A 17,440-nucleotide genomic window follows, 5' to 3' on the forward strand; every position below is an offset into this window, starting at 1 on the left:
TTTTAGTCTTAAATAGGGCTTATTCATTGTTTTCCCTACTCAATTAATGAAGAACTATTTTGCCCTCAAAACTTGCGCAACACTTAATTGAACTCTCTTGCTGCCGACGGAAGGAAATCCGCGCCAGCCTTCGTTTGATAGCCGCCGATCCCCGTAGTTGGGACGCCGGAACGTGTGTTGTTCAACCGTAGGACGGTGATTCTTCGTTAAGAGCGGGTGCACTCATAACAAAAACGCAATTGACTAATTGAACTAAAATTAAGCTGATACTTAAAATTTAGTGATTTGATTAATTTTTGGCCTAAAATACACCAATTCGCATGTTGAGGATAATAAGGCAAAACTATCAAAACATATATTCTTGACTAATAACGTAAACAATTACTATAACAATTTTTTAAAAAAAAGATGGACTTTAATAGATACAGTAAAATAATATGGGTGTAAGTGTAAATGGAAACCTTTACTTTTCACAAAGTAATTACTCCTATTTTGTAGTATAAAACTTAATTTTATTTTATCTGTTAGATAGGAGTGTTTTAGAACGCACAGTTTTCAGACTGAGTGATCACAGTCCAGAGTCCAGACCTTCAATATCAAGGTACTCAATTAAAATTGTTTAAATTCTTTTAATCATTTTGAATTGTTCATCGTCGTTATGATCGATCATTCATTCGTGTGTAATCTAAACTGTGAGCATTATTGACGTATCATTGAAAATCGAGCATAAACGGTTATCTTCTTCTAGATCTCATAATTTGTTGTAATTTAGTAAATTTTGGTTTTAGTTTTGGAAATGTCGTTTTTTGTTGTTGTCTGATTTATCTTTGTTTCTCACTCTATATACAAATATACGAGCATTGCCTGCTATTGAAAGAAATATGAGGTTGGGAAAATTGTAAGGTTTTTTTATTGTGATTCAAAATGTGATTTTCCTATGTTTTCTCTTATAAGATTTCAAAAAATTTGAAGAATCTGAGGGTGTAGAGAGCAATTTATGCAAAAATGAGTGACAATTTGAAGGACAAAGTGAATCAATTAGGCGAGCGGTTGAAGGTTGGGGGGTCTGAGGTGGGGCAAAAGCTCAGTGCTCGAATGAGCTCAATGAGTTTCAAAATGAAAGAATTTTTCCAAGGTCCTAGTCAGACAGACAATTTGATCGAGGAAGCCACGGCTGAGACTCTGGATGAACCTGACTGGGCCACGAATCTCGAACTCTGCGACATGATCAGCAGTGGCAGGGTGAACAGTGTGGAGTTCATTAGGGGCATAAAGAAAAGATTTATGTGCAAGATCCCTAGGGTTCAGTACTTGACTCTGGTGCTGCTTGAGACCTTCGTGAAGAACTGCGATAGGGCATTCTCTGAGGTTGCGGCTGAGAGGGTGCTTGATGAGATGGTGAAGTTGATTGATGACCCTCTGACTGTGGCCAATAACCGGAACAAGGTTTTGTTATTGATTGAATCGTGGGGGCAGTCTTCACATGAGTTGCGTTATTTGCCTGTCTATCAAGAGACTTACAAGGTAATCCTGCAGTTTGGATATGCCTGATTTATTTATTCATGATATTTCTTTCACACTTGTTTCCTTTTGTGTTGTATTCTATCCCGGACTTTCAACCTATTTTATAATACTACCAGCACAAACATGTTAATGAATGGCTTTCGAATATCAAGTGATTAGTTTGAGTTCTATGCTTTCATGGTACCTGATAGGAGTATATGTTTTTAAGTTTAGTCTTACACTGATATAAAATTTCAAATATAACACAATGTGCGTTTGTACTACGAGTAATGTTTCTTGTATATGTCAGGTAGGTCTTTTTTGATATCATTATAATGTTCAGTTAGTTTTCTGCTTACATGGCACTGAATAAAAACTTCATTTTACTTTTGCTTACATTCTCCACACTTAGGTATGGGATTTCCTATCTCAAGTAGTAATAGATGTGATCTTTTACACTGACTTGTTGCTAAAATAGAAACTTAGACATGTACTGGTTGTAATAATATTTCCCTCACATATATAAGGATATAAATTCTAATATAAGAATGTCAGTAATTGGAGCAACAGTAGCTTTTTTTAATATATCGTTTATGTCAGTGATTGATGATAGATTGCCAAGACTTATTCATCTGGCTTGAGGAATTCTGGTCTCTTCAAATCACTTTCAGATGTTACCAGTAGTGAGGGAAAACATGTTCATGAATGTTGATTTTCAGACGTATTCAACTTCTGATTCTCCTGTTTGCTTTTTATTACATTTCCTACCATGACAGGGTTTGATAGCAAGGGGCATACGGTTCCCTCCTCGCGATATTGAGAATCTCGGTAATTTAGTTACTCCTCCAAGGTCAGTGGCAGCTCCTGATTCCCTAGAACTTCGTAATGAATTCCCTGCGCAAAGATTTTCAGCTGAACAAACGAAGGAAGCATTGAATGTGGCAAGAAATAGTATAGAGCTTCTGAACTCTGTTTTGTCATCATCCCCACCGGAAGATATTCTTCAGGTACTGCTACTGATTTTGAACCTGATATATCTCTTAGTCTGTATCTATGTTTACAGTGTTAATGTTCTTCTCTTGGTTGTAGGTAAGAGCTTGTCGAACTCTCTATAACATTACTATTGTTTTAAGTGCATTCATTTTGATCATGGACTTGTTATGCATGTGGTGTTATCAAGGGACCAAAATGGGCATCATCAACTTGGTTAATAAATTTATCAGCAGTGGTAGTTTCAGTATATTGATATATGACAGATAGCATGCAGCAATTAGCTTGATCTAGGTTGATGCATCTGTTGACCACTTTAATGGAAAATTGGCATTATGACCATTTTCTGCCTCCTGGTATTATCTTTTTTATTTCTTATGCAGGATGACGTAACCATCACCCTGTCAAGGCAATGTCGTGAGTCTCAGTACAGTGTTCAGATGATTATTGAATCTGCGGGTGATAATGAGGCGCTGCTATTTGAAGCACTGAATGTGAATGACGAGATTCAAAAAGTTTTATCCAAATATGAAGACATGAAAAAACCTGTGGTGACGCCTCAGAAACCACCACAGCCAAACCTGGTACCTGTGGCTGTCGAACCTGATGATTTTCCTGGTGCAGAGGAAGAGGAAGCTTTGATCAGAAAACAACACAATGATCAGAGTGGAGCCCGTGGAAGGAGCACCAACTTGATGGATGATCTTGATAACAAGATTTTTGCAAATACATCTGGTAATTCACCAGAAGCCCCAAAGGAAAAGCAGCCTACAAATGATGATCCAGTTGCTCATTGAATGCATGAGCACTCGATATCACAAGGCTTCTTACGCTTGGTCAGTGTCAACATTCTTTCATTTTTTTTCCTTCCTCTTCTTAACTTATTTTAGATCATAACTAGAGGAAGAAACAAATTCATTTCTTTGCATCTATCTTACCTTGTTTCGATTCCGAAACTGGATCCTGTTGATGTTTTAGAACGTTCATTGCCTATTTATTGATGTCTCAAGATCTCACTGAGTGAGAAATTTTTGCTTGGTACATCTTCATTAACTTAAACATTGGTTTCATTAAACACCTCATGTCCTATGGTGGTGGTTTCATTGTTGGTGCCTTTTGGGGTCGCATTGTTGCTATTGTGTGTGTGAGAGAGAGAGGAATATGGTTTAACAGATGTGAATCTATATATGTGGAAACAAATGATTGGTAGGAGTGGGAGAATATCGGATTTCCTTGATTCTAGATTTTAACATTATAAAATAGTATTGAATGTGTAGACAAGTTAGGGGGGCGTTGGCATGTTTTGGTGAGAAAAAATGGACGTGACATGCACTATATCTCAATCTTCCTATTGCTTAGTTGTGTGCATCTATAATGCACTCTCACAAAAATACAAACGTGATGATGAAGAACGAGTCTCCACGTCGAAGATTAATTTATTACCATTCGGGACTACGATTCGCATTAATAGTGGTATTTACGTGTTCGACTACAGAGAAAACAATAGTAGTATAGTATTAAATACTAAGCTACCATCCATATTTATTTTTGGTAATGGCGAATCCTTGGTTCACGATTCACGAATACACCCCTCCCTAGTATAAACTAAATCTTGTTCAAAATCATACTTTTATGAATAAATCCCTTTTGAGAGAGGATAAAAAGTGGAATATATTTGATGGTTTGTCTTTCCGCTGATTTCGGTTTAATTGAGACTTAACCACTGCCGCCGCAAGTGATGGTAATGATGCTATTGTGTTTCACTCAAATTATGGGATGCGGCCACTCTATAAACGTACATTAAAATTTATGAACTCAATTTATATATTCGATCTTATCTTAAAAGCCCAATGCGATGGTAAAGTTTTTTAAAAGAAATTATTAGAGAATTATTCAGCATCGGATCATACATCCATTATTACTTTTAACTGTATTTCTTTACAAAATTAATATAGTACTAGTATGTTAATATTATCAGATTGATTACTTTCAGTATAGCAGCAAAACGGATAATTAAGAGATACGGCCCGAAAGTAGGAAAAAAGAACAAAAAATGGAAAAAACTTATGAAATTCTATAAACACTAAAATCCAAAATATTTCTATATACTATTATGATAGTTTCTGATCTTTAAATATATTTTGATCCATATTTAACTCTTTCATCTAAAATTGACTATCAACAATTGGTGAGTTAAATGGAGTACAGTATCATTTAATTAAAAAAGTTAGGGAAACACTAAAGTTTAAGAAAAACACAAATATTAAAAAAAAATCATTTATTTCCTTCCTCTGTCTTTTTTACTTTTAAGTCCAACTAAAAAAACAAAACAAAGAATGCATATATTCATTTAGTTCAATTTTACTTTATACAGCAGAATCCGGGTTGTCAACTCTGCGCAAAACGCGGATTCGTTTCTGCCTCTTTCTGTTACACGAATGTTTATAACAACCCAACTTCTTCACACATACAATTCATTCCTTTCCTTTGTCCTCACCCTGTCTGAGGTATGTATGATCTTCATCACAATTCTCCTTTTTCGATACAAATATATGTGTATAAAGATCATTAAGGATTTAGTATGGGGGGTTTTGAAATGGTTTTATCTTGCTAAAATTCATGCTGTTTTGACTGACTGTCAATTCTCTTGCATTTGATTTTTGTTTAAAAAGAGTATTGATGCTAATGGATTTCGAGTGTGTTGGTTGCTTTGAGATGCTGTGATTCCACCTAAAATTTAGCAGCACTTTTTAATTACTTGTGTGATTAATAGTTTTGGACTTTGGTTGAATTTAATTCTGCATTCACTTCTGTTATACCCTTCCGTTATTGTTGGTTCCCACATTCGGTTTCACAAGTCACAACATTTACCTTATCCAATTAATTCATCTATGAACACAACATATGTTTGTTGCAGGCTCAAACTCCACCCTCTTTTTTTTTGAAGTGGCGAGGTTTTGGTGCTGAAATGGCATCAAAACCATTTGAAACAAGCAGATCAGATCTATCAGCTGTATCTGATGTGCTGGACCCGAACAACAACAAGCCTCCCTTGCCTCCACAAACTCGTGTCACGTTTGCACGAAGGACTTCCTCTGGGAGGTATGTGAGCTACTCGAGGGATGATCTCGACAGCGAGCTTGGCAGCAGTGACTTCCTCAACTACACGGTGCAGATGCCTCCGACCCCGGATAACCAGCCTGTTGCACAGAAGGTTGAGGAGCAGTACGTGTCCAACTCGCTCTTCACGGGCGGGTTCAACAGTATAACAAGGGCACATTTGATGGATAAAGTCATTGACTCGGACGTTAACCATCCACAGATGGCCGGTGTCAAGGGATCATCTTGTGCAATCAACGGTTGTGATGGGAAGGCCATGTGTGATGAGAAGGGGGATGACATTCTCCCGTGTGAGTGTGATTTCAAGATATGCCGGGACTGCTACATAGACGTGCTCAAGACAGGGGAGGGGACGTGCCCCGGGTGCAAGGACCAGTACAAGACTACGGATCTGGATGAAGCGATGGAGAACTGGAGGTCTCTGCCTCAGCTGCCTGGGCCGGGTGGGAGGTCGAAGAAGATGGAGAGGAGGCTGTCGTTGGTGAAGTCAACAAAGTCGTCGCTGCTGATGAAGAGCCAGACTGGGGAGTTTGATCACAACAGGTGGCTGTTTGAGACCAAGGGCACGTATGGTTATGGCAATGCCATATGGCCTGATGGGAGTGGCTTTGATAATGGGAAAGAAGGCGACACGTACGAGCCTCCTGAGCTGATGAACAAACCGTGGAGGCCGCTTACACGAAAGCTGAAGATTCCCGCAGCTGTCATAAGCCCTTATCGGTACATCTCTCTCTCTTTTTCTTAGTGTATAAATTCTTATAACAATTGCTTATGAGGATATGAAAGACTCTGTGCTTGTTCTGTCCTTGCAGGCTTCTGGTGGCTGTCCGAATGGTTGTTCTCGCGCTTTTCTTGACATGGAGAATCGGGCATCCCAACACCGATGCAGTGTGGCTGTGGGGGATGTCTATAGTTTGTGAGATATGGTTTGCCTTTTCTTGGATTCTTGACCAACTACCAAAGCTATGCCCTATAAACCGTGCTACTGATCTCAATGTATTGAAGGAGAAATTCGAGACACGTGATCCAAGCAATCCCACGGGGAAGTCTGACCTCCCGGGCATCGATATTTTTGTCTCGACAGCAGATCCGGAGAAGGAGCCGCCTCTCGTCACCGCCAACACCATTTTGTCCATATTAGCAGCTGATTATCCTGTGGAAAAGCTTGCTTGTTATGTCTCTGATGACGGAGGGGCGCTTCTGACGTTTGAGGCCATGGCGGAAGCAGCGAGTTTTGCAAATATATGGGTTCCATTCTGTCGCAAGCACAACATTGAGCCGAGGAATCCTGAGTCTTACTTCAATCTGAAGAAGGACCCTTACAAGAACAAGATCCTCAAGGACTTTGTCAAAGACCGGAGACGAGTGAAGCGTGAGTACGACGAGTTTAAGGTCCGAATCAACGGCCTGCCAGACTCCATTCGTCGTCGCTCTGATGCCTATCATGCTAGGGAAGAACTTCAGGTTATGAAGGAGCAGAGGATGAGGAAGGAAGAAGAGCCCCTCGAGGTTGTCAAGATCAAGAAAGCTACATGGATGGCAGATGGAACACATTGGCCTGGCACTTGGTTGAATCCTACCCCCGAGCACACCAAGGGCGATCATGCTGGGATAATACAGGTATATATCCATGCTTATATAAGTGAAACGAGTGCGTTGTGATTGTGAAATTGTTAACTGTTTTTCTTGGTGATGATAGGTGATGTTGAAACCTCCAAGTGATGAGCTACTTTGTGGGGATGGTGAGGAGTACAGGTTGAATGACCTGACTAACGTTGACATTCGCCTTCCCATGCTTGTCTACGTCTCACGTGAGAAGCGGCCTGGCTACGACCACAACAAGAAGGCGGGTGCTATGAATGCTTTGGTTCGAGCTTCAGCAATCATGTCTAATGGTGCATTCATTCTCAACCTTGATTGTGATCACTACATCTATAACTCCCAAGCCATGAGGGAAGGGATGTGTTTCATGATGGATAGAGGCGGCGACAGAATCTGCTACGTCCAGTTCCCACAGAGATTCGAGGGCATTGATCCATCTGATCGATACGCCAACAGAAACACCGTGTTTTTTGATGGAAACATGCGAGCGCTAGACGGGTTACAAGGTCCGGTCTATGTTGGAACGGGGTGCCTCTTCAGACGGATTGCCCTGTATGGATTTGATCCGCCCCGTACTAAGGAGCATAGCCCGAGCTTCTTCAGCTCTTGCTGTGGCCGACGCAGGAAGCACTCCTCAGTGGCTCATACACCGGAGGAGAACAAGTCGTTGAGAATGGGGGATTACTCTGACGATGAAGAGATGAACCTCTCCCTTGATCCAAAGATGTTTGGAAACTCAAATGTACTTATCGACTCCATCCCGGTGGCTGAGTACCAAGGCCGCCCGTTAGCCGACCATCCATCCGTGAAGAACGGGCGCCCTCCTGGCGCCCTAACCATCCCCCGTGACCTCCTTGATGCATCAACTGTAGCAGAGGCAATAAGCGTTATCTCGTGCTGGTACGAGGACAAGACGGAATGGGGTCAGCGAGTGGGCTGGATTTACGGCTCTGTCACGGAAGACGTTGTGACAGGGTACCGGATGCACAACAGGGGGTGGAAGTCAGTTTACTGCGTGACGAAGCGTGACGCCTTCCGTGGGACCGCCCCCATCAACCTAACAGACAGGCTCCACCAGGTCCTCCGCTGGGCAACGGGATCAGTCGAGATCTTCTTCTCCCGGAACAACGCCTTGCTAGCAACATCGAAAATGAAGGCATTGCAGAGGATTGCATACCTCAATGTAGGAATCTACCCTTTCACATCCATCTTCCTGATCGTCTACTGCTTCCTCCCGGCGCTCTCCCTCTTCTCGGGCCAGTTCATCGTCCAGACGTTGAACGTAACCTTCCTGGTCTACCTCCTCATCATCACGGTCACGCTGTGTGCGCTGGCCGTGCTGGAGGTAAAGTGGTCGGGGATCGAGCTCGAAGAGTGGTGGAGAAACGAGCAGTTCTGGCTTATTGGAGGGACTAGTGCACACTTGGCTGCAGTATTCCAAGGGCTGCTGAAGATCTTCGCTGGAGTCGAGATATCGTTCACTCTAACGTCGAAGTCAGGAGGGGACGACGAGGAAGACGAGTTCGCTGACCTGTACGTGGTGAAGTGGACGTCGCTGATGATCCCGCCGATTGTGATCATAATGGTGAACCTGATTGCCATAGCAGTGGGTATAAGCAGAACTATATACAGCGTGATACCGCAGTGGAGCCGGTTGTTGGGGGGAGTTTTCTTTAGCTTTTGGGTGCTGGCGCATCTCTACCCATTTGCTAAAGGGCTGATGGGGAGACAGGGGAGAACGCCGACGATCGTATACGTGTGGTCCGGGCTCATTGCTATCACCATATCTCTGCTTTGGGTGGCCATAAACCCCCCTGCAGGAACTAACCAGATCGGTGGCTCTTTCCAGTTTCCTTAGCCATTTTTTTCGAGATACTATAAACTACACTGCACAGAGAAAGAAGCACACATGGTTCCATTCTTTTATTTGTTATATGTTTTGCTTTGATTTAGATGTATGCCATCAACTCTTCATGAAATGAACAAGTTGTTGATGGATTTAAGAATCAGCTTTTTGTGATCTATGATACATTCCTCGTATTTTTTATTAATAATTTTGTTTCTTATTTTTTCTTTGAATCTTAATTAATCTAGTGAGCCTAAAACGAAACAAATGTTCAACTATTTGACATCTCTTAAACACCTAGAATCACGCCTCATGCGAGATGTATGAAGCTGTTTCTTGATGCCCAATGACAGAAGCCTCTCCGCCGCCGCCATTGGCCACTCAAGCACTTTCAGACGAGGTCTATGATTCCGGGTCAATAACGCCTTTTCTTCCTCAGCAACGTTATATATATCTGCACCAGGGGAAATTCTGTTAGGTGTCACGGCGTTGACTGAGTGGCTGAGCCTGCATTGGGACATGTTCATCATATTAATCAAATGATTAATCACTTAATTACTATACGGTATAAGAGATTATCGTATTAAGCATGTAGTACTATGTTAAGGACCTAAATCCTTAACGTCGAATTCCACACAAAATCAAGAAACAGAGACCGTAGTCGTCGAGCGCCCAAGAGGTTTGGGTCGGCGAAGACGTCCGGCAGAGGGGGTGCTGGGCGCGAGAGAGGTTCTCGTCGACAGCGATAGAGAAATAGAATTTTGTGATTCAAGCCAAGTTGGGCGAAATACTGATTTCATTAATTGGTTGAATGAATAAAAAGATAACAATCTATCCTATTTATAATACTATAACTACTACCCTAACTTAATGAACAAGAAACAAATATATGAAAAGATATGCAAATACCTAATATATCTAAACTAAATAATAATATTAGAAGTACTCGTATCAACTCCCCCATGGTTAAAATCCACATTGTCCTCAAGGTGGGAACCACGAACCAAGGACGAGAGTTAAAAGCAAAAGCTTTAGCTAGACTTCTCCTCCTGGATCAAACACATATCGAACAGCTGAATGTCTCCCTTTATCACCTCCAAGAATGCTCAAATATGGCGTGTCATTGCACGGAGGGATGAATCGTGTATCGACGTCGAGTGATGTCGAACGATGAAAAATACTTGGGACATTGCCATCAAAGAAATCCACGTAGAAATAGGCAGTTATCCTTACACCAGTGCAAACACTTCCTTTCTTAAACCAACAATTCGTAACCTCCGTCGATGACATTTGAGCAACATTGAACGATGCGATTATCTTCTCAACTTCACCAATAGAACCATCCTCCTCTTTATCTTCTAACAATGTCTCCTCCTTTTCACCAATCTTCTCATCATATACCCCAACGAGCACTTGCGGTGACTCATTGTCGTTCTTGACAATCCCTTTGTTCTTGACGAACTCTCCAGGGGACTCGTTGTTTGGAACATCAAGAGGAGCGCCATCATTGTGAACATCGGTAATGTCATTGGGAACATCATCACCGAATACTATCGTGGGAGTATTATCAGTTTTCTCTTCGGCTAAATTCTCATCTTGAATGTTCTCCTCAAACTCCTCCCCATCATCCGCATAACAGAGAATGCGTTGTTTACACACATGTCCCATCACCCATTTCTCGGGACAGTGCCAGCAGAGACCCAACTTGGACCGTTCTGACTTCTCCGCCTGGGAGACCCGTATTAGCGGCAGGCGTGGCTGCTCCGGAGTTTGATTGGTCACACGTGCGGGCAGACTGTACAGGTCCCGCGTTGGCTTTTCGGTGGAGTAGCGGGGTTGGTGGGAGGCGGGCTGGACTCGCGCTCTCACCTCCTCCCGAGGGCGAGGTCAGTCCCAGCACGTCTCCGAGCGTCGGGGCCGGTCAACGGTCGGGTAGCCGCGGTCCTGCTGTTGCGCCGGTGGGTCCCAGCACGTTTGGCGGTGCCGCTGCGTTGCGGTTGTCGGGTAGTGATCAAACCCTAATTGGGTCTGATGCTCTCCGCGATCAGATAGGTGGCCACCCCTCTCGACGTAGTCGCCGCGGTGTCGGGGCCAAGCGTCTTGCGCGCGATCGCGGTACCCGATGTGCTGGTATCTCGGTCGTGGGCTACGATCAGGTTGATCCAAATGGTGTGAGAAGTAGGGTGATTCTGGATCAGGCCACGACGGCGGGCGGAGTACTTCCACCCGGATGCTCGGAGGGTTCCAACTGGTTACACGGCGAGGTTGGGCCGGATGGTAGGGACGAAATGGCTGTGTAGCCTGAGGGAAATCGTATTGACGACGGCGATAGCCGGCGTAGTCGTATGACATGTTAACGGACTGAAGCGTGACTGTGGTGGATAATGATCATCTGACTTCAACGCGGCACGCGGGAATCCTTCCCGTCGGGCGTTGCAGAAGTAGTGTTGTCCTGCGGCTAGAGCTCGGCGGACCAGTTGTTAAGGACCTAAATCCTTAACGTCGATTTCCACACAAAATCAAGAAACGAGATGTCGTCGTTGTCGAGCGCCCAACGTTGGGTCGTGACTTGGACGGCAAAAAGGGGCGGTTGAGCGCGAGATCAGCCTCGTCGGCAACCTTAGGAGATGTTTCTTGTTTGTTACTCAATTGAGCCAAAAGAATGATAATTTCATATATTGATTGACTGAATAAAGTGATAAAAATGACTCATATTTATAATGCTACTGACTTAATGAACAAGAAAACAAAGATATAGAAAAAGATATGCAAATCCCTAATATATCTAAACTAAATAATAATAGTATAAGACTCGTATCAACACCAGTTGTTAAGAACCTAAATCCTTAACGTCGAATTCCACACAAAATCAAGAAACAGAGACCGTAGTCGTCGAGCGCCCAAGAGGTTTGGGTCGGCGAAGACGTCTGGCAGAGGGGGTGCTGGGCGCGAGAGAGGTTCTCGTCGACAGCGATAGAAAAATAGAATTTTGTGATTCAAGTCAAGTTGGGCGAAATACTGATTTCATTAATTGGTTGAATGAATAAAAAGATAACAATCTATCCTATTTATAATACTATAACTACTACCCTAACTTAATGAACAAGAATAAAATATATGAAAAGATATGTAAATACCTAATATATCTAAACAAAATGATAATAATAATAGACTAGTATCATACTATTACTAGCATTTATTGTTCCAGTTGTTAGCGCAATCGGTGAATTGATGAATTTGATGTTGTATGTCTCTATTTATGAAGAGTTGAATGGATATTCATAGATGCTGATATTGATATGGGTTGAGACGTTGAGTATTCATGAATGTCAGTACAATCATTTATGCCAATGTAAAGTGCAAACGATAAAGATGAATGGAAAATCAATATAGTTGAAAATAGTCTGAAATATTGCATACATATATGATTTATATCTCAAAATATTCATTAATATTATTGATTACAAAATTATGAAAAGTGAAAGTTTTAAGAGATCTAATGACTACCATAATTACAGACAAATATATGGGAATTTGATACAGTATATTTTTTGGGGATAAATAACTATCATAACTATGGACGATACCCTTTAAGATTAATTAATTAATTTTAAAAAATCCACTTAACATTATTATATTTCTCAAACTAATTTATAGATTATGCATTAAAAATTTAAAATATAACGATTCTAATGACAATTATGAAATTACCAAAGTATGGTGTATTTCTGGAAATGTCAAAATCTATTTTGATATGATACATCTAACATGCAAATAATGCCTCCATTATTATAATAAACGGTCCAACGTATTAGTTTCCACCTTCTGCCTGCCAATAATATTTTTTATAATAGTCATATTACACGTCTTTGCATTTTCAATTCCTATGAAATTAATTTCCTGACACGAGATTTGCACCCATATTTGTTAAATCGATATATATGCACGACCCATCTACCAATTTTTATTGCAAGAGCTGGGGAAATTCCTTGTGATATTACTGCCGCCAATAATGCAAGATTTATCAACGTTATCACTGGCTAGTTTGCTATAATTAAGAACACATCGAAGTTTACACATACAATGATACAAACATTATGGAGTAGTAATGTTAAAATTTATCAACGGCAAATATCTATTTATCATATAGTTTATAGCGTACTATACTCATTAAAATGCATAATTTCAGTATTAGAATTTTTTCATTACAGATTCAAAATGTTAAAATTAGCACACATTTGGATGATTGACTCATCCTAGTCTCTTTGTAACTTAGTGTCTCGATCAAGTCTTGCTCTTTGGAGACGTTCAATGTTTCTTCCTTTAGTTGAAAACACGAGTGATGTTGGAGTGAGTTCCATCAATAAATCGAGTTCTTTTTTCTATTATACTAGAAAATGAATAGATTTATGATTTTTCCCATCAAAAAAGTCTTCTTGCTTGAAGGAATGTTGCACCTCCACAAGTTCAACTTCATATACTTATTTATGGTCCAAAAAGGGCTCAAGAGTGGTCATTTGATTTATTTTATATAATAGAGGTTCAGTTATGACATACTTGGATTTTACATGATTTTAGAGGGTGGTTTTGTATGAATGTGATCATATTTCGTCTATTATTAGGCGTGTTTATATCTACTTCTCTATTATGTTGGTATGTTGACCTTTTTGTTAAGAATGTGTAGAAAAAGGTGTAAAATAGGTGGATATGCAGCAGCCTTGGTTTGAGACAATTCTTCTAGAGATTTTGAAGTCCAATCAACACCCACTGCATATCATTCTCTTCGTCTTCGAAAGAGCTTCGCGTGGGTATCTCAAACGCCCTAATCGGAGTTCGGATGAGAGAGATATGACCGATCTACGAAAGCCGCGCACAGGTAACCCGGCCGGGTTAATTTACAGTGCAAAAATACAACCCGGCCGGGTTGAGCCAGAATCCAGCAACTGTCCTAAAATGGTGACCCGGCCGGGTTTAATTTCCAGTTCAAAAATACAACCCGGCCGGGTCGGATTGTCTGACGCGTCTGAAAGCTGAAAACGCGATTTTTGAAGGGAAATAAGAGGAGAAGAAGCCTAGGGTTCATTCGATTCCACACCTACCGCCCCTACACACACAAATACCCTCAAGAACACTTTGGAGAGAGAGATTTGAAGATTGAAGAGTCCACATCGAAAGATTGAAGCTTCACTCCATAGATCGATCTTACAGGAGTATTTAGTATCTTTATTTTATGTTTTTGATGGATTACTTTGTGTTGAACATGGCTTCCTTTATGAACATGAGTAGCTAAACTTTTCTTGTAGAATTCTTGGTGATGATGCACTAATTTCATAGTTTTTATCCGATTGATTTTGTTCTTGCCTTGCTCTTGTAGTTATTTGATTGTTCTTGAGTTTATTCCTTTCAATTGCTTGATCACCACTTGATTGTGTAGGATTAATTAGATTAATCGGGAGATGAAATAATTAATCCGGAAATAAGAATAATTCACACCTTAATACAATATAACTCGGGAGAGTTGAGGTTTTGAGTGAGGTCATTGACCTAATCGAGCTTTTGGGAGTTAGGAGTTTAGGATTAGAAGGGGACTTCGATCCTAGCACCTAATCTACAGGTTTTTCACCTCGGGAGGGGGTTTAATCTATAATTATGGTCGGCTTAGTAACTCTAGAGACACCAAAAGGTAAGGCAAATCGATTGGATAAGAGCTTAGAATTGTGCATCGGATCCTTGAGTTCTGCAATTTTCTCCATATTATCTTTTCTCACCGTGTCTCCGTGTTCTTAGTTATTATTTGCTTATTATATGCTTTTATTAGTTGTTAGAACAAACCAAACACTTCTTGATTGTCTAGATAGTAGTTAATCTTTGTTCGTGGTAGTTAAGTTGATACGAAATTGTCTCTGTGGGATACGATACTCTTGCTTACTAATTGCTACACTAGCCCCGTACACTTGCGGGTATCACTTGTGTTAAAATAAGTCGAGTCAAGTTTTTGGCGCCGTTGTCGGGGACAATTGTGTGTCATTATAGCTTAATATCGTGATAATAATTGAGATTACTAGTCTAGATTTTACTTGCTTTATTTTTACTTTTTATTTTGAGTGCTCTAATAGATGTGTTTCCTTGTTCAGGTTGTATGCACACGCGTTCTAAAGGTCCACCTTTAGAGCCTATCGATCCCGAGATCGAAGCAACCAACAGAAGGAGGAACGCACAGAGAAGGTTAAACCAAAGGAATCGGGTTTCTTCACCCGCTCATAGGCGACTACCTTCTCCTATCCAGAGAACTCCATCACCCAGTCCATCTCCACCTCCATCACCTATCCAGTACGAGCCTCATTCTCCAATTCTAATGGATAACGGGGAGGAGAACAACAATGAGGATCCTGTCATCCGCCAACTCCGTCTACAGCTGGTTGCCATGCAGAGGCAATTGGATGAACAGAATGTGAGGCCAGTGCCCGTGCAAAATCAATTTGCCTACAGACAGGTTGCTAATCCACCAGTCAACAATGCGGGGATAGCGGCCAACAGCTTCGAATTGAGACCGGGGTTGATAGACAGAGCAGAAGCAAACGCATTGGTGGGACAGGTTCAGAAGATGCCAACAAGCACCTCACCAAGTTCATACAGATCAGCAACACAGTGAAGGCGAATGGGGTCACAGATGAGCAAGTCCGCCTCCGATTATTCCCATTCTCTTTGAAAGATGAGGCAAGGGACTGGTATGACAGCATGGGTCCTAACTCTGTGCCTACATGGGATGCAATGGTGGAGCTGTTCTTGGAGAAATATTATCCACCTAGCGAGGCACTCAAACGCCAAGCTGAGGTCATTCAATACAAGATGCACCCTCAGGAGAATATCATGGAGGCTTGGAAAAGGTTCAAGCAGCTGATGAGAAGATGCCCCAATCACGGGCTAACTCCGGGACAACAGATCTTAACCTTCTACAGGGGAGGCACGCTGGAAGCAATGCGTGAACTGAACATGAGCGCCGGAGGATCTCTCTTGAAATTGGGGGAAGCTGAAGCACTTGAAGTGATCGAGAGGGTAGCTTCAAATGATGATGGATGGAGAAACGACAGAGGAAAATCATATAGGGTGGCATCCACCTCCGATAATGATAGGATTGATGCAATATCCAAGCAGCTGGAATTTCTAACTGACAAGCTTGGGTATATGGGAACAAGTCAGTTTGGGACTGAGATGCAACAAGGAGTCGAAGATGTAAACTACGTTCATCAAGGTGGCAACAACAGAAATTTCAACAATTACCACCCCAACCAAGGAGGAGGCAATTACAATCACTATGGGAACAAGGTGCATCCCAACTTGTCATACGGGAACCCAAATAATGCCCTGCAACCACCACCCGGATTCCAGGTATCAAATGGCCAAATCATAGAACCGAGGAAGGATGAGCTGAAAGATGTGTTAATGGCCTTTATGAAGCAAACGGGAGAGTGCATGAAGGACTCCAACAAACGGCTAGTGCAGGTTGAAGCTAATGTGAATGACCTTAATATTCACATGAAGAGCATCGATAACCAGATGAGCCAGATTTCACAGGCAGTGGGTATTCAGCATCAACCGGGCCAATTTCCGTCACAAACAATTGTCAATCCTAAAGACTGTAAGGATTGCAAAGCCATTAATCTTAGGAGTGGAAAGAGCTATGATGGCCCAACCTTGCCTGCAGAGAAGGAGAAAATCTCTCAAGAAGAGGTGGTGGAAGAAGAAGAACCAGTGGAAGAGGTGCCGCCTCCCAAGGCAAGCATCGTGATACCTGCACCCCCTGCTGAGGTTAAGATCCCATTTCCACAGCGCGTGCAGAAGAAGAAGCTAGATGATCACTTCTCTAGGTTTCTTGACATATTTAGAAAAGTGCACATCAACATCCCGTTGGTAGAGGCGTTACAGCAAATGCCTACATATGCAAAGTTTCTAAAAGATGTGCTCTCCAAGAAGAAGAAGTGGACTGACTATGAGACGGTGAACATATCTGAAAATTGTAGTGCCATAATTCAGAAAAAGCTACCGGCCAAGCTTAAAGATCCTGGGAGTTTCAACATCTCATGCGTTATTGGAAATGACAGACAGACAAAGGCACTTTGTGATCTGGGGGCGAGCATAAATTTGATGCCATTATAATTTTTCAGAAAGATGAAGATCGGCACTCTCAAGCCGACAACAATAACACTACAGATGGCAGATAGAACCGTCACCTATCCTAAAGGAATTGTTGAGGACGTTCTTGTGAGGGTACATGACTTCATTTTTCCCGTCGATTTTGTAGTATTGGATATGGAAGAAGACGTGAATATACCGCTTATCCTGGGGCGCCCATTCCTTGCAACGGGAAAAGCATTGATA

The 17,440-nt window shown here is 41.7% G+C and overlaps 3 protein-coding genes across 3 annotated transcripts; all 3 read left to right on the plus strand.

The window, feature by feature from the left end:
• The first annotated feature begins 538 nt into the window (after positions 1-538).
• LOC121797281 (TOM1-like protein 1) lies at positions 539-3,568 on the plus strand. Its single transcript, XM_042196040.1, has 4 exons — positions 539-601; positions 955-1,524; positions 2,280-2,510; positions 2,877-3,568. Exons 2-4 carry the CDS (start codon positions 1,006-1,008, stop codon positions 3,288-3,290), a joined length of 1,164 nt encoding a protein of 387 aa, XP_042051974.1. The 5' UTR covers positions 539-601; positions 955-1,005; the 3' UTR covers positions 3,291-3,568.
• Positions 3,569-4,872: 1,304 nt separating this feature from the next.
• LOC121794623 (cellulose synthase-like protein D3) lies at positions 4,873-9,266 on the plus strand. The gene is made up of 4 exons (XM_042192874.1): positions 4,873-5,000; positions 5,411-6,333; positions 6,426-7,233; positions 7,313-9,266. Exons 1-4 carry the CDS (start codon positions 4,932-4,934, stop codon positions 9,071-9,073), a joined length of 3,561 nt encoding a protein of 1,186 aa, XP_042048808.1. The 5' UTR covers positions 4,873-4,931; the 3' UTR covers positions 9,074-9,266.
• A 6,533-nt stretch (positions 9,267-15,799) lies between these two features.
• On the plus strand, positions 15,800-17,218 carry LOC121796485. The gene has a single exon (XM_042195326.1). It carries the CDS (start codon positions 15,800-15,802, stop codon positions 17,216-17,218), a length of 1,419 nt encoding a protein of 472 aa, XP_042051260.1.
• Positions 17,219-17,440: the final 222 nt, after the last annotated feature.

The sequence above is a fragment of the Salvia splendens genome, chromosome 3 (genome assembly GCF_004379255.2).
Source record: "Salvia splendens isolate huo1 chromosome 3, SspV2, whole genome shotgun sequence".
In the NCBI taxonomy this organism is placed as follows: domain Eukaryota; kingdom Viridiplantae; phylum Streptophyta; class Magnoliopsida; order Lamiales; family Lamiaceae; genus Salvia; species Salvia splendens.